Source organism: Melanerpes formicivorus, unplaced genomic scaffold, assembly GCF_026170545.1.
Source record: "Melanerpes formicivorus ecotype bairdi unplaced genomic scaffold, bMelFor1.0.p_v2 SCAF_61, whole genome shotgun sequence".
In the NCBI taxonomy this organism is placed as follows: domain Eukaryota; kingdom Metazoa; phylum Chordata; class Aves; order Piciformes; family Picidae; genus Melanerpes; species Melanerpes formicivorus.
Window position 1 is genome coordinate 963,837 of NW_027142413.1, and position 17,531 is coordinate 981,367.

At 40.5% G+C, this 17,531-nt stretch overlaps 1 protein-coding gene across 1 annotated transcript in view; it reads left to right on the top strand.

Moving 5' to 3' along the window:
* The window catches only part of MYO10 (myosin X), a 172,692-nt gene that overhangs the window by 95,970 nt on the left and 59,191 nt on the right, over positions 1-17,531 (top strand). The window contains exons 5-18 of the mRNA XM_068161975.1: positions 3,983-4,117; positions 5,025-5,149; positions 5,996-6,009; positions 6,140-6,224; positions 6,901-7,004; positions 8,809-8,938; positions 9,840-9,958; positions 12,352-12,498; positions 12,666-12,766; positions 12,967-13,033; positions 13,672-13,764; positions 14,523-14,591; positions 14,781-14,863; positions 16,156-16,264. Coding sequence (XP_068018076.1) covers positions 3,983-4,117; positions 5,025-5,149; positions 5,996-6,009; positions 6,140-6,224; positions 6,901-7,004; positions 8,809-8,938; positions 9,840-9,958; positions 12,352-12,498; positions 12,666-12,766; positions 12,967-13,033; positions 13,672-13,764; positions 14,523-14,591; positions 14,781-14,863; positions 16,156-16,264 — 1,381 coding nt within the window. The remainder of the gene's footprint in view (positions 1-3,982; positions 4,118-5,024; positions 5,150-5,995; positions 6,010-6,139; positions 6,225-6,900; positions 7,005-8,808; positions 8,939-9,839; positions 9,959-12,351; positions 12,499-12,665; positions 12,767-12,966; positions 13,034-13,671; positions 13,765-14,522; positions 14,592-14,780; positions 14,864-16,155; positions 16,265-17,531) is intronic.

The following is a 17,531-nucleotide window of genomic DNA, read 5'->3' on the forward strand; positions in this document are numbered from 1 at the left end:
GACACCATTTCAGTTGTCTCCTGGCTGATATGGAAGCCCTTGTTGACAACCTTGATATCATGGTGTGGGGCACAGAGAGGATGAGGCAGAGTAAGAGCAACATCTTTTGCAGTGGGCAGTTTCTACTGGCTTTGAAGATTACAGACCAGTTTTGCAAAGCTTCCTGGATCAGAGGAAGATTTGCTGCACATAGTTCAGCACCGAAGCTGTTGGTAGAAATGTGACTCAGACATAGCACACAGTATGTCTGGTTCAAACTTTATGCAAGTTGCAATCTGTACCTGCCCTCACTTCCAGGCAGGTTCTTCCTGGCAGTAGCACAAAGATGATGTGGGCTGACTATGTTTTTCAGCTTTCTTCAACCATATTTGTCCTCTTTATTTTTTAATACATAGTGCTGTGCATAAAAACTGAGTCCCAGTGACATGCACAGAGATCTTTGTCATTTGAAAATTTCTAGTCTGGAGTCACAATTTCACATTCTGGTGCCAAGTGGTTGCTTGCAAACAGCCCATCTACTCAAGTTTTGGGGACTGAAATAACTTCAGGTGCCTAGCAGATGGCTGTTAGTGTTTTTTCTTAATGCCATTCTGTACTAGCCTGAGTATTTTACCTTGATTTCCAGTTCCCTACAAGCTGCCAAGAGAAAAGTAGGCTGTGTCCTAAAAAGGACATAAGCAGAAGTCTAATGTTCCAGAGGAGTCTCCCAACAGTCCTTGCTCTGTAAACCATGTGGTTCAGTAGAGATGAACCATTATATGGAGAAGTTTTGCATTAGTGGTCCCTTTTAAAATTCTCACTGTGGTTACGGATTAAAACAATTTGTAAGTTCAGTGTTTCAGGCAAGTGCCACAATGCAACCTTATAAGGGTATCTTGTTTCTACAGAAATTGAGAGACCATGCAATTAACATACCAAAGAAAGAAAGAAAAAGGCTTCAGTTTCCTACAACAGTATTATCTGCTGTAGCTGTGAAGGACTGAGAGCAGGGTTTCATAAAATTACTGAAGGTTTTTGGTGGCCCTCATAAGGTTTGGGAAAGTTCTTGTCCCCATATATTTAGTTTGGGGCATCAGAAGTGGACATGCAACAGTGTGCTTATCAAATTTGGCATCTTAGTAATTTGTGAATCTTTTATCGGCTTAGAAGTAGATGTTGCAACAAGTCATTGACAGGGTTTCTTGGTCAGGTGGAGCTCTGCTGTGTTTGAATTCAGGCAAATATGAAGGTCTTGTATTTAATATAAAAAGTTTTGTTGCATCACAAAAACACAATAAACAGCTTCATCCCATTGAAATGAGTGAATTGTTCATGCAGGCTTCACAGTTTCACCTGCTTCTAATTCTGGGATCAAAAATCTCAGTATCGCGTTGGAACAGCCCCACAGTTTCTCTAGACTTGAAGTGCCACCTGCTGGCATCCAGCATTAGCTCAGCTTTGTCTGGGAGTCATTTTCTTAAGGCATTAGACTCAAAAACCTGTGTAAAAGCTTCCACTGTTTTGAAATGGTTGGGGTATTTGTCTGGGTAGGGTAAGATGAGTGCCTTAAGACAAGAATCTGCATTAAAAGCTGTCATCAGTAGTGACTCAAAATGTAATGCAAGTGTGAGACCATTTTTCCAGTTACAACTGCACAAACCGGAGGTGAAAACAAAGGAAATACAGAAGAGATAATGGAGTCAAATGAAGAAGCTTGTTTATCAGTCAGTTTTACCCCAGCTTATTTTGATTCATGAAAATGCTGCATAAAAATTACTTGGCAGCCTAACATGTCAGCAAAGGGGTACATTAAAGAAGCTGTGTGCAACCTAACCTGTGCATTAGAATATCTGCACAGCTGTGAAATTATCTTTTTGCTCTCTCAGGCTAAAAACTGTTTCTCTAGCTACTGAACTTGAGATTTAATGTAGACAAAAATATCTGCAGCAACAAATCCTCAAATTTGTGTTGATCTGAACCTTACTGCAGAGTCTACTTTCATATAAAAAGCCTACTAAAAACCTCACCACAGTTAAATACGATGCTACAGCAAATGGTCAACCTCCCATCCACTAGGACCCACAAGACCCTTTCCCCTTCACTGCTCTTCAGAAGGTCAATCCCCAACCTATACTGATACATGGTGGTGTTTTTCCCCAGGTGCAAGACTATACATGCCTTTGTTGAATTTCATTCATTCCCTCCCCAGCTCTCCAGCCTGTCTTGATGAATGGCAGCACAACCCTCTGGTCTGTCAACCACTTCACCCAGCTTTGTGTCATCAGCAAACTTGCTGACAGTGCACTCTGTGCCCTCATCCAGGTCGTTGATGAATATATTGGATAGTACTGGTCCCAGTACTGACTCCTGAGGGACCCCCCACTAGATACAGGCCTCCAACTAGACTTTATCTCATTGACCACAACTCTCTGACTTCTTTCCTTCAACCAGTTCACAAATCACCTCACTACCTGATCATCCAGACCACACTGCCTCAGGTTAACTGCAACGATGGTGTAGAAGATGGTGTCAAATGCTTTACTGAAATCAAGATAAACCACATCCACTGCTCTACCATCATCTATCCACCTGTTTATATCTGTCTTTGGGGTTTTAAAGCCAACAGGCAGAACTGAGAAGTGGTACAGAGAAGTACTGCTGCTGCTTCACTCGCATTATGTCCTTCAGAATGAGGAGTGGCTATTGGTGACCACTTTCTCCACTGCGACAGTCTGGAGTCCAGGCTGCTGTGACCTTAGCAAGATGCTCTGCATAGAATAAGTCATGAAGAAAGTTTAAAGACCTCCTAAGTGGAGGCCTTGTGGGTTGCTGTCACACAATATATTCACAGTACTGAATGTAGTGATGTGGAATGATCTGGACACTTCAAGTTGGGATGGAAAAGTCAGCTGTGCACTAAAAAAGTTCACTCTTTTACTGACCTTGGCAACATCTTGTACGCATAGGCTTTCTAAAGAGTCTGAAAGATTGATCCCACTTAACCTACTGTTAGTGTATTTACTGTAGGGTTGAATAAATGACTTTTAAAAGTTTAGTTTACTTGTTCTTGATTTTCACCTTATTAATAATAACTGTTTTTTGTAGAGCATTTTGTAATGGAAAAATGCAGAGCCAACTTGATGCACATAAAATGACGAGTCTCAAGCTGAGCAACGCCATGGGGAGATGTTACTGTCATGCCAGAGGGCTCCAGGAATCCATCCACTTGGCATTCAGTAGTAATTGTAAAACTAAATAGAATAGAATGGTTATTAGTAAATGAATAGAGAACATTAGGTAAAGCCATCCTGTGCTCACATTTTGAGTATTTTGCATTTTTCTGCCTTGCTTGACATCCAGAAGTACTTTGTGAAACTGGAGGTGGTTCAGAGGAGAACAAAAAGGAGGATTTAATTGTGTATTTTGAACTGATATGAATCTGGTTTACTTTCATGGGCATTTAAAAAATGTGTTTAAAGAATATGTAGCTCTCTAAGATTATCAATATTAATTGTATGAGTAGGTTTGGTGTATTACAGTATGCATTGGTGTGCCTCACTTCATCTTCCTCACAGTAGGGCTACCTCCTTACCTAAATTGCTGCAGCATAATCCTAAACTTTCCCATCTTAATTCATATTCTGGACTTTCTTCTTGAGCATTTTTGTGCTCTTAACTTTTTTTCTTGCATGTTAGTGATAATTGTTGGACAGTTGTTTGTATTTGGAGAGCTTTTCACTGCCTCGTGGGCTTTGTATACAGCTTTGTGCAGTGAATGCCTTGAAACACTGTCTAAACAGTTGTATGAAGTCTATAGGTAGCTTGCATATTGTGCTAAATGTCATATTTATCAATCTTAAAGGGATATTCTGCTATTTTTTTGAATACCATTTCTTAATCACTGGAGTCCTGATTATGTAGAGTTTGCAAGGCTGGCCAGATAGAGGGCTTTTCTTTTGGCAGTTAGAACTGTGCAGACACTTTTCTTCCTCTTCTTCTTTCAGTGGTGAAAGTGGTGCTGGTAAGACAGAAAGCACTAAGCTGATTCTGAAGTTCTTGTCTGCAATGAGCCAACATTCACTGGAGCTATCCTGCAGAGAGAAGACCTCCTGTGTGGAGCAAGCTATTCTTGAAAGCAGGTACTAGGTTTTTCAGTACAACACAGGTATTCTTCCAAAAGGCATAAGCCCAGTCATTGAAATAAGAGCTTGCAATGTAAGTAAAGATGTGGGTGCATTTGTGAACAATACAATAAATATTGGAAAGGGACACATTTTCCATTAAACAAAATTACCAGGGTTTTCTAGAGAGGTGAAATGAGCAGTGGTTTATCGTAATGAAGCAAAAAGATCCAGAGTTTTGAAATTAACATTTTTGTTTGGGGCTGAATTCAGATAATCATGATAAGGAAAATGGGCGATAACAATGGGAGAAACCATTGGTTTGGTTTGTATAGCCTGAGGGTAAGGTAGAACAAGATGCAGCACAGTGAAGATAAAGAGTGTGAGTGTTAGAAGTGTGCTGAGAAAAAGAGAGGATAAAGGAGAATTGGTGAAACAGGTGAGTAAAAATAAGAATCTCTCAGTGTTCAAATTAAATAATACCTCATTCAAAACTCTTTAAAAACCAAGGCAGTTTGAGAGGGTACTGCTTCTGTTCATCATGATTCATCTTTTTTTTGCCTGGTGTATGTTGAATTGACTCAGGACAAGGATTAATTTCCCTGCATCACTCTAGCAATTTGCATGTGCTGAGATTTCTTATTTCTATAATTTGAGTACTGCAGTGACATCTTTTGAGCAGTTGCAGGTGAAGCAGTTTAATAGGATTGCTCCTCCTGTTGTGTGAATGCTTGCACCTTTTGATAGAAAATTGAGATGATCATTGTTCCTTAGTTGAGGATCACACTGAAGATGTAGGCTGTGGCTGAGGAGAGTGTCAAACGTGAGCTTTTCATAGTGCTGTTTGTTTTGCCAGTCCCATGTGAAAATGTTGGCAATGCTGGTCACCCACTAACACTCTTGTTGGTGTTTTATATTTTCACAGCCCAATTATGGAAGCTTTTGGCAATGCAAAGACTGTTTACAACAACAACTCAAGTCGCTTTGGGAAGTTTATTCAGCTGAACATCTGTCAGAAAGGAAACATTCAGGGAGGAAGAATTCTAGATTGTATCCTCATTTGGTGATTTTACCCCTCTTTGTGGGCAGCCCCCACATATCTCCTCTGTGGAGGGCTGAGGGAGAAGTGACTTGCCCTTGTCCGTCCTTTCACTCCATCCATTAAATTGAGCTAATATAGGTGGGAAAGGGAAGCAGTAACACAAAATTCTGCAGGTTTGTGCATATGTACACAGACATATTTGTCCTGGTAGGGTTTATATGCTCCTGAAGGACCAGGAATTTGTATTGCTACTGCTGGCATGGCTTGTGTGCATGTTCCTACACAGTGAGCTAAAAGCCTGAGTTTCTGGGGAACTCTTCAGCTGTCAGCTATTGCCCTCATTTACTATATCCAAAAATAAGCTTTTTTTGGAAAAGTACTTGAAAGACCAGACCCTTGGTGTGTCAAATTATTTCATTTGACATGCATTTGGCAAAAGCGGACTATGAGCCAGCTCTACCAGAGCACCAGAGATGCTGGGATGAAGAAGGTACTGAGGGGATCCTATATAGAGCTTTGAATAGAAGTTGCTTTTGCAGTGGGACAGATTTTATCCTTAAAGCTGTTTCCAGGCTCTAGGGAAAAGAAGAAATAAAGTTTAAAGTCCTGAACATGACAAGTCCAGTTTTAATATGTTGGAGGAGAAGGTGGTGTGGGAACAAACTGTTATTAGAACTGCTGTGATATTACCATTGTTACCTTATTCTTCTTTTTACACTAGTAGGCATGTTATAAGAAAAGACCAGTGGGCTTTTCCTTATTGTCTCAAATGAAAGATGAAGAATTACAAATAGCTTGTGCATTAATTGCTTTTGACTTTATTCCTTGACTGAAGTTTTTCCTCCTGATTATAGATTTATTGGAAAAAGTAAGTCAATGTTTGCTTTTGCTCAGTTAATTTTGTTTGATTTAATATTTTCATTGGAATTGTGGATAAAAGAACCCCAAAACTCCTTAAAAATGGTTGCTTAAGTGGAAACTATGTTTTATTTTGACAGAATCGTGTAGTTAGACAAAACCCAGGGGAGAGAAATTATCATATATTCTATGCTCTGCTGGCAGGGATAGAAGAGAGAGAAAAAGGTGAGTGGCAAAGCATAACTCACACAACTGTAGTGGCTTTCTGCTAGTAGTCAGCAGCTATGGTAACAGCAGTGGAAAATTTAACTGCATATACCCACTAACCACAGCAGTGAAATAGGTTATTTATTCAGCTGGAATTCAGTGAGTGTGGATTTGTGCTCAGCTTGATAAAGCAACCTGCTTAGTTGAAGAATGTCACTGAGCTGCCAGTAATTCTTCTCCTAGCTTCTGCTGTGGCCCTGAGAAAATTACTTTGGGACAAACATGCCTCATTCTGTTCAAGCTGAATATTTTTGTTGGTACTAAGTAATTCCAAAGGAACAAAGAGAAATAATTCTGGCTCCTGTAATCCTCTCTCATAAAGAATGAATCCACTGAACAAGAGAAATTACAGTTTTATACATGTAGAATTGCCTAAAGCTGTCCCAGCATCTCCCTTTGGGCCTGCTGTCTTTGTGTGCTAAATAGTTAACTCCATCGTGCAGCTAAATAAAGTGAGACGCAGCAAAATAACCCCCCACAGCTGATTTTACTGTAAAGCTCTGGTTTATGCATCATCATCATTTCTGAGCAAATAAATTGTGAACTATTTAGCTCTGACATAGTAATTTGTGGAGTGCTTTTTGGTTTGTTTTTTTGTTTTTCTTTCACTCATCCTCTTTTCTCTCCTTGCTAGATGCTCTTTACTTATCTGTGCCGGAGAGCTACCACTACCTTAATCAGTCTGGATGTATAGTGGATAAGACAATCAGTGACAAAGATTCTTTCAAGGAAGTCATTGTGAGTTGTTTCCCTTATTCTTTATGCTTTAAAAGTGCTGGAAGTTCACGTGTCTGGGCTCCATTCACAGAGCAGGGGACAAAGCAAATGCAGCTCTCTCACTGAGGCACTAATCTGACAGGGCCTGTCGTTTTGGGCACGTTTTTACATTCTCTTCAATATTTGATCTTTACTGTATCATTTAGGAGTGTGCTATAATTTTGTGAAACTACTGCATTTGGAATTAAAAGAAAGTCAATTGGGAAGATATTGAGACATTTAGATGTCTATGCCCTTACCTATATATTGCAGCTATAGTTTCATAGTTTCATAGTTTCATTAAGGGTTGGAAGGGACCACAAGGATCATCTAGTTCCAACCCCTCTGCCATGGGCAGGGACATCCCACACTAGATCAGGCTGGCCAGAGCCTCATCCAGCCTGGGCTTAAACACCTCCAGGGATGGGGCCTCGACCACCTCCCTGGACAACCCATTCCAGGGTCTCACCACTCTCATGGTGAAGAACTTCTTCCTCACATCCAGCCTGAATCTCCCCACCTCCAGCTTCATTCCATTCCCCCTAGTCCTATCACTACCTAAGATCCTGAGAAGTCCTTCCCCAGCCTTCCTGTAGGCCCCCTTCAGATACTGGAAGGCCACAATTAGGTCACCTCGGAGCCTTCTCTTCTCTTCTCTCTATGTCTGTTTCCACTGTTTTTTCCATCATGAACCTTTCCCAGTTCATATAACATCTACTGGGTAGAGTCCATAATGCAGCACATGTGGAGTGAAGTACCTGGGCTTCTGTGGCTTCAAGTTGTAAGTGAGAAATCCAGTTGCATGAAGTAACTTGCACAATAGAGTTTAAGAAAATGTAAACATATGTTAAAAAAAACGTCCAGGGTGAGTCTTCCTCAGAGTGGTTTTATATCTTTCAACCAATCCTATTAGCTGTAGCCTGCAGTGTAGGCAGCCTTGCAGAGGGGCTGAGGCTGCCAGGCTGCATTTTCAGAGCAAGAGATGGGCACCAATGCATTCCTCTTTTCCTATTATAGTCATCTCTTTTGCCTATTTCTGTTATGATTTAAGTCACAGAAATGTTGCTTAAGTGAAACTTCCTTGTAGCAGGAGAGGAACTGCATCATGAATATGTAAATAAACATCAAGTGTTGATGCCTTGCTTGCAGCTCTGTTTTGAAAGGTCTTCTATACAAAATAAACCTTTGACTACTATCTCTGCTTCTAGTTGTGGATTCATTGCCATATCGGTTATTCATAAATTCAATACATTTTATATAGATCTGCTTTTCTTGCATGGTTCTGCTGTGAATCCACAGTAGTGAGATGTGTGTTTGGGCTTCACAGTCTGCCCAGAGCATTCTGCAGAAGACCTACTGAGAATTCTCCATTGCTGAGACAGTAGATAAGCAAATCTTATGTGTTGCTGTGTTTACTCCCCCATGCCTTGTTATCTACAATTCTAATTGGCAAAATTTGGTAAAAACAGAGGTTATTGGTTACTAATGCAAACTAGTGTAATTTTGTCTAATTTATGTAATTTCAGTGAAGAATTTCATAGCAAGTTACAGCCTCCTTACAGCAATAAAGGGGATCTCTGAAAACCAGGGTGATCATTATAGGTACCAAGATGTCCTTGTTGTGTTTTGCAGCATATTTGATTTTGGATGAAACCAAAAGAATTAACCCCTGCCAGTCCTTTGTTAGTCCTGACTTGCTTTTCTAAGGCCTGACAGCACAGTTTGTCCTTATTTCCATTTTTGAGTCAGTGTGCATGTTACTGAAGAAGTTCACATGTCATTCCAGACTGCAATGGAAGTTATGCAGTTCAGCAAGGAGGAAGTGCGAGAAGTTTTGAGGCTGTTGGCTGGAATTTTACATCTAGGAAATGTTGAATTCATCACTGCTGGTGGAGCTCAGGTGTCTTTTAAAACAGGTGAGAAGGCTGTGCAACCAAAGGTTTCATGAGGCTGTGAAAGCTGTTTTCATTGCCAGTATGTTTGGACATAGAAAGGACAGACAGTGAAAGGTTCATACTGATTTTTAGCACCTGTACCATTTGATTAAAATGTTGTTTGGGGGCGGGGGGTGACAGGTAAGGCAAATTAGTCTGTTGCTGAATGCTAGGTCATAATTAGGGAAGACCTTGGGCATGTGCTTATTCTTTTAATAGCTGTGAAATTCCATTTCCATTTCAGTCTAATTCCTTCTTTGAAATATTCTCAAGTTGATAAAACATAAGTGCTCAAGTACGTTCCTTAAGTGAGATCTCTGCTGAAGGTATCTTTTGTTAGAGCTGTCAATGCTTGAATTACAAATCTGAAAGTATGTGCTGGTATGCTTATAAAGATTGGACTGGCAAGTATTTTAAATGTTTGTTCAAATGCAGCAATAAAAAGTAGCATTATGTACTGCTTTATGTTCCACAGTATTGTAAAACTGCAAATTAAAGTGTGCATGTAAGAAAAAATCGTTCATTTTCTTTATCCTCATCAGAGTAGCTGAAATGCAGTCATGTAAACAAAGACTGAATTGCTGTTATGCATATCTGGAAAAATATGTTAGTGTAAGCAGTAGATTGTTTGAACAGATTGTTTGAATCCTTGACATTTAACATGAAGTGGAAAATATTTATTTGTGACTTACTTGTGATGAATTTCTATTGTTAAATTCCTTCGCTTGTGCCTATTTGTGATACTGTGGCTTTTTATAAGCAGCAAAAACATATCCCACAGTTTTTAGTTCCCATCATTTTAGAAGCATCTAACAGTAATAGAAATTGGTTTCATAATTTTATATATTTGAGGGCATGTTTGTATTTCTCTTTTTATTGCCAGCTCTGGGTAGATCTGCTGAACTACTGGGATTGGACTCCACACAGCTAACTGAAGCATTGACACAGAGATCAATGATACTCAGGGGAGAAGAAATCCTAACACCTCTTAGTATACAACAGGTAAAGCATCTCAGTTTTGATATGTTGTCTTGACATGGCTTGGTCTTCAAGACCAGGAAAATCATTAGTCACTCAGGAACAGAGGCTTAGCTCATGCACCAGAGGTTGCTGTCAAAAACACTACACAGTATTTTTGGGAAGGATATAACTGGAATTCTAGGAATTTTCATAGATCCCATCCTATCATCCTGGCCAAGGTTTGTAGCTTGGCTCTTGTTATTAAGCCTGATTGCTTATGTTGCCTTTCTTTTCTTTATTTTATTTTTAGTTCTAATCATTTAGGCTGATATTTGTCATTATGGACATTTCTGTCAGGTGTGTGGTTTTTAAAACTTCCAGCAGAATTAACTTTTTTTTTGAGAGGGGATACAAATAGGTGTGCATAAAATTGCACTTAGCACTAGAAAGGGGTAAATTAAGATGTTATTTCCTAACTTTCTTTTTCCTTCCTTCATGCCTTATGTTTATCATTTCCTATTATTTGAATACTTTGTCCTTGAAATATATTAACCTGAAAGGAGGTTGTAGTCAGATGGGTGTCAGTCTCTTCTCCCTAATAACACCTGGCTGGAAAGCAGCCCAGAGGAGAGAGACTTGCGGGTGCTGGTGGACGAGAAGCTCAACGTGAGCTCTCAGTGTGCACTCTCAGCCTGCAAAGCCAATCAGATCCTGGGCTGCATCAGGAGAAGTGTGGCCAGCAGGTCGAGGGAGGTGATTCTCCCCCTCTACTCAGCTCTGGTGAGACCCCACCTGGAGTACTGCGTCCAGTTCTGGAGCCCCTATTGCAAGAGGGATGTGGAGGTGCTGGAAGGTGTCCAGAGAAGGGCCACGAGAATGATCAGAGGGCTGGAGCACCTCTCCTATGAGGACAGACTGAAGGAGTTGGGGCTGTTCTGTCTGGAGAAGAGAAGGCTCCGAGGTGACCTAATTGTGGCCTTCCAGTATCTGAAGGGAGCCTACAAGAAGGCTGGGGAGGGACTACTTAGCATCTCAGGTAGTGATAGGACTAGGGGGAATAGAATGAAGCTGGAGGTGGGGAGATTCAGGCTGGATGTTAGGAGGAGGTTCTTCCCCATGAGAGTGGTGAAGCCCTGGAATGGGCTGTCCAGGGAGGTGGTCGAGGCCCCGTCCCTGGAGGTGTTTAAGAGCAGGCTGGATGAGGCTCTGGCCAGCCTGCTCTAGTGTGGGGTATCCCTGCCCATGGCTTCAAGTTATACCAGGAATGGTCTGGTTTGGATATCAGAAGAAACTTCTTCACTGAAAGTGTTCTCAAACACTGCAACAGGCTCTTCATGGAGGTGGATGAATCCCCATTTCTGGAGGTCTTTAAAATACATATAGGTGTGGTGCTTAAGGTCTGGTTTAGCAGCAGACGTGGTAGAGTACATAATGGTTGGACTTGATCTTAAAGGCTTTTTCTAGTCAAAATGATACTATGATTATGATTTTAAATCCACGTAGATGTACAGCTGTTTATGCTCTGTAAGCGTTAATACGATTACTGGCAAGGTACATAGGAATCCAAATTGACTTACATTCAGATTCATAGAATGGTTTGGGTTGGAAGGGACCTTAAAGATCATCATGGTTCAATTCCCCTGCCATGGACAGGGACACTGTCCATTAGACCATGTTGCTCAAGGCCCTATCCAACCTGGCTTTGAACACCTCTAGGGTGGTGGCTTCCACAACCTCCCTGGGCAACTGTTCGAGTGTCTCACTACCCATACTGTAAAGAATTTCTTCTTAATATCTAGTCCAAATCCACCCTCTTCCAACTTAAAGCCATTCCCCCTCATCCTATTGTTACAAGCTCCCCAGCTTTCCTGTAGGCCCCCTAAAAGTACTAGAAGGCCACTATAACATGTCCCCAGAGCCTTCTCTTCTCCAGGCTGAACAGTGCCAGCTCACAGCCTATCCCCACAGGGAGGTGCTCCAACCCTCTGATCATCTCCATGGCCTTCTGGACCCACTCCAGCAGTTCTGTGCCCCTCTTATGCTGGGGTAACCAGAACTCGACACAGTACTCCTGGTGGGGTTTCATGGGAGCAGAGTAGAAGGGGAGAGTCACCTCACTTGTCCTGCTGGTCACACCTCTTTTGATGCAGCCCAGGTTGGCCTTCTGGGCTGCAGGCATGTATTGCTGGCTCATGTAGAGGTTTTTGGCAACTGATACCCCCAGCTCCTTCTCCTCAAGGCTGTTCTCAAGCCGTTCCTTGCCCAGCCTATATTTGTGCTTGGGATTGTCCAGATCCAGATGCGGGACCTTGTACTTGGCCTTGAACTTCATTATGCATTGCTTTATGCTGTGCTAAGGACACTGACCAGCAAAATCTGGTAAGTTCTTAGTTACAGGGGCGGTTGATGTGTTGTTTATTTCTTCCTTAATGCAGGCAATAGACAGCAGAGATTCTATGGCTATGGCACTTTATTCTCAGTGTTTTGCTTGGGTCATTAAGAAAATCAACAGCAGGATCAGGAGCAAGGAGGACTTCAAGTCCATTGGAATTTTGGACATATTTGGATTTGAAAACTTTGACGTAAGTTTTGGAAGGTTGTTCAAATGTTACTTATGCTTCCTTGTGCATATCTTTTTCATCTTCACTTAAATTTGGTTATGAAACATGTTATGACTTAAACCAGTTCCTTGTTTGCAAAGTAAGATACTTGGAGTACAGAGATTTTTAAGAATTTCTTGTCTCTGTAGGTGAATCGTTTTGAGCAGTTCAATATTAACTATGCAAATGAAAAGCTGCAGGAATATTTCAACAAGCACATCTTTTCCTTGGAGCAACTGGAGTACAGCAGGTAAGAGATGAAATGATTACTTGAAATCTGGGTTCCCAGCTACTTTAGCTTCCTTCAAAAATCTGTTGGGAACTGTATTTTTTAAAGGCAAGCTGATCTTCCTGTTATTTGCCAGAGAAACGTACCAGCTCCTCCTGTTTCTGTACTTGAAATAATTTTGTTGGTGTTGTCAATAAAAAGGCCTTCCTTATTTTCCTTAGGGAAGGACTAATTTGGGAAGATATTGACTGGAAAGACAATGGAGAGTGCTTGGATCTTATTGAAAAGGTAATAAAGAATTTGATACTGGTACCCATTTCTCCTTTTTTATTCTGAGATACATCTTTAATTGCCAATGTAAAGGACAAGCACGGAGATTGGTGGATCTTGGATGTTTTAATAGGGAGCTTTTAATCAGATTATTTCCATGCATGGATTATAGATTATAAAGTCAATATGCATATCTTTTGTTGTAGCAACACCTAGCAGTGTATGATTATAAATAAAAGCCATATCTGGAGATGATTTGAACTGTGGGTGCTGAAGTTTTACATAGGTTCATTGACTAAGTAGATAATTTTATGCACAAAAAATGTTTGAAAGGCTTTTTATACAAAGTCCTCCAATGTTCAGGAGCTGCTTAAACTGAGATCTTGGAAGGTGGGGGCACATTTTGTGGTAATGTCATTGTATGCATCTGAAAACTTGCTGCTTCTGGTATTGTTTTTCTCTGTTTTGGCCATGTGTCATACGTTGTATGTTTCAAAAGGAGTGTTGTCAGAAAAAAACAGGATTGCATTTCTCTATGAAGGTGAGATTTTTAGTCCTGGATGGATGGTTTCCTGCCTCTAAACAGCATTGTGAACTGAGGACACCTGCATCCATCTGTGCACAAATTCATTTTCTGCTTCTTCTTGATGTTCTAGAAACTGGGGCTGCTGGCACTCATCAATGAAGAGAGTCACTTTCCTCAGGCTACAGACTCCACTTTGCTGGAGAAGTTGAATACTCAGCATGCTGTATGTGATGTTTTGCTCTTGTTTTCTGTGCAAATGGAGTGTCTCTTTGCTTCTTTAGAAATTTATGGTTCATATATATGGGTGCATTTGCAAAGGCTGTTTTGGACATAATCCTACTGTCATAGCAATCCACATCATTTGCTGTCAAGACTGAGTCAGTTACCTGGAAGCATGTGTCTTTCTGTCCAGTTAAATGTTTCCATACTGGTGAATAGACCAAATTCTGCTCTTAAAGCTCTGACAGCCTGCAGTAACTCCAATTATTTTGATGTTCAGTTTTCCTTAATTTAATGAAGTATTCACCTGGATTTAATTTACTGAAAGGTAGCAGCTTCCTGTCCTGAGTAGTGATAATTTTAGTTGTGATCCTAGAATTGTTTTTGAGAATTTGTGGGATATAAGCATATTCACCAATCTTTGTAGCTACCAGTTTAAGACAGAGCCTTCTTATTCAAAGTGCCATTAATAGATAGTTCTACCAGATGGGGCTCAGGTTTAGTATAATGCCTTTTTATATACTATAAATCTGTTATTACTGTATTTGAAGCAGCCCAGACTGACAAATCCTATTATCATTATAAGTTCGTTGTTTGCTTTTGGAGGTGCTAATCCTCTGGGGAGGTCACTGGAAGACAATGGTTTGTTTAGATCTGGGTTGAGAGGATAATATGACCCTTTGTATCGTTCCACTCCCTGACTGTCATCATCCCTCTGTTGCCCCTCCACCCCATCTTTTCGTCTTTTCTTTCTCCAATTAGAACAATCCTTTTTACGTGAAACCAAGAGTTGCTGTTCACAACTTCGGGGTGAAGCACTACGCGGGGGAGGTAATTTTCTTTTCTTTATTTGCTGAAATTATTCCAGATGGAGTTTTCATTAGCTTAATTTTACCTTGAGGCTGCTTAAAATTAACTAAAGCACTCTGTTCTCTCAGTGTGTTTTACAGTACTGCTCTTGCGAGAGCTGCCTAACTTGGTGTTTGAGTTGGTGTTTGAATGAGTTTTCTTCGCTTCTAGGTCCAGTATGATGTCAGGGGGATTTTGGAGAAGAACAGAGATACTTTCAGAGATGATCTTCTGAATTTGTTACGTGAAAGCAGGTACATTGCTATGATTTTTGTTCAGGGTGTGATGTTAAGGGCTATTGTATCACCTAATTCTGCCAGGGATTGAATATGTTAGATTTTTTTGTAGCATCAAACCTGGACAGAGTTGAAATGAGCATAAAAGAAATATCAGAGGTACCTGTAAGCAGGTTTGACTGTAATCACTTGTGACTTGTAGAGTACCTCATCCCTGTTCAGTCCAGGATTTTGCTTGAGAGTGGTGAATAAGGATGATGAAAGCTAGAGACGGTTTTTAACTCTTTTGGGGTGTCTCATAGGCAGCATGCTGGTGTGTTTTTTTTGCTTCACATACAGTTTAATTTGCTTTTATTCCTAGCATTCACTAATATGGTTGAAAGTTTAGTGTGAGGGACCTACTGCAGTGGAAACTGCCATAGTCATTGCTTCAAAGGGAGAATTTCTATAAAGATTTAGGTTACTGCAAGTCTAAGCTTGGATGTCTTTGGGACCTGCATGCTTCCTGTCATTCTGCTGTGTAAGGTCTCAGTGGCAGGTACCATGTCCCTTTCTGTAAGCATATGATTAAGATTCCAGGAGACACAGAAGAGTGACAGAAGAGGAGAAAGCTGAGCCCTGACAGTGGTGTCTCAGCTGCTGCTCTCCACCCATCCTGCCTTTCCATGCAAGTTGTTTGTAAATCACTTAAGCCCTTCTGTGCAGTGGAAACTGTTAATAAGCATTTCCCTCTCTATCTTGTTTGTTCTGGTTTCACGACATATCTGACATAACATCTGTCAATTGAAAAGTTAAAGCTTCTGGGTCTGTGTTTCTGTAGAAGTGGTACATGGAGGATACCCACCTGACAGAGTAGAAAACATCCTGCACAGCTGGTATCTGACAGTGTGGTTCATGTGGGTGGTTATTTTGTGTTATGCTCCCAAACAGGCTGGAAGTCTTAGGGTTTAGTCTTTATTCAGGTACAGTTGCTATTACAGGCAGCTGGAGTTGTGCTTGAGTGAGTGGAATAAAATGCAGTAAGGACTCTAGGACTTCACGTTTTGTTTCCTTAGTGATATGTTGGAAGCAGGGAAGAAAGAAACTCCTTGCTATGTTTTGCTTTGCTTTGGTGTTTTTCTTCTGCCCTGCATAAAGTCTACAAAAGCACAATCTATTGCTTACTAAAGATTGTGAATAAAATCAATACACATTTTCTGGATGGAGGAGCTGCTTTCTAAACTGCAGTGTATTCTTTGTCTTCTGTGGTGACAAACCTCGTAGTCTGTTAAAACATATTTTAGAGGTATTGTTTTTCTTTCCCATTTCAGTCTTGATTTCATCTATGATCTATTTGAACATGTTTCAAGTCGCAACAATCAAGACACTCTTAAATGTGGAAGCAAGCACCGAAAACCGACTGTCAGTCTTCAGTTCAAGGTTAGCTATGTGTCATCTCTGTTAGATAAAACCTGTTCAGTAAAGAGCAGTTGTAGATTAAAATAAGCAAAAACTTCAGCTTCAAAATATTGCTGTCTCTTCTATGAAACTGCACTTCATTAACCAATGGGCTATAGTCTCTCGCTTCAAGCAGATGCTGTCTTCCACATCACACCCTCTGCACAAAACTCCTGTTGCTTTCCACTACTTGATTGTGCTTATTTTAAAGCTTGTATATGAAGTTAGTCTTTCTCATCCTGATTTTTCTTTCTATTCTAAAACCAACCAGAAAATCACACAAAGCCTTACGGCAGTGCTTGCATGCTAAGAAAAAAAAAGTACTGAATAAATACTTCATTAAGGTGTTGCCTTGCTTTTTAGCTAAAACTTTGGAAAGCATTTTTAATAAACACCTTTTTATGAAGCTTTATAGCCCTCCCTTCAAATACGGCACCGTACAGAAATCTAGCATAAACTCTATCGGCAGATTGTTTAAAAGAGAAAAGCTGGCACAAGTCCTTCACTAAATTGTGTGAATACAAGTCTGGATTAGTTGTCTTTCATTATGTTTGAGTTAATATATATTTGCAGTGTTCATTCACTTTTTTTTTTTAACAAAAAGAGGATCAGACTCAAACCCCTTCAGGGGAGATTTCATCATGATAGACTATTGCTAAGTGTTGGAAAGAGCAGCGAGGAGTGTATGCTGGGGCACACACACACACAGTCTTTTATTAAACAGTGCTAATGTTATATTCCCTGGACAGCTTGCTTTGTGCTATCATCTCCATCTCAGACAATGCCTGCTCCTTGTGGTGAGGTGGTATTTACTAACTCTCTGTGGGATAGCAGAAGGTGTTTCCCTGTAGTCATTTGTACCTGTGCAAAGTAGACATTTAAGATGTCACTGTATAAAATTTCACCATATTTTTACTTCCACTTTGCAAGGCAGAACACAATGTAGAGTTCCTCCTCTTCTCTGTAAGAGCCCTTGGACAACATAAAGTATGCTAAAACATTAAATCAAACCCATTGTTGCCTCTTATTTAAAGCTGCAGTAATGGACCATTAAATAGCTGGTCTGCTTTGCAACAAACTGACCTTTGCATCATGCCATCACCAAAGAGTTAGGATGGGTTTTTTTACCATGTTTTAAAGGCTTCCAGGAATTAGTCCATCTCATTTCAAATGATGAACTTTGCCTCCACAGTTGTATTCTTATGATAGGTTGACTAACCCTTATTTTCATTTGACAGCCTGCCTAATG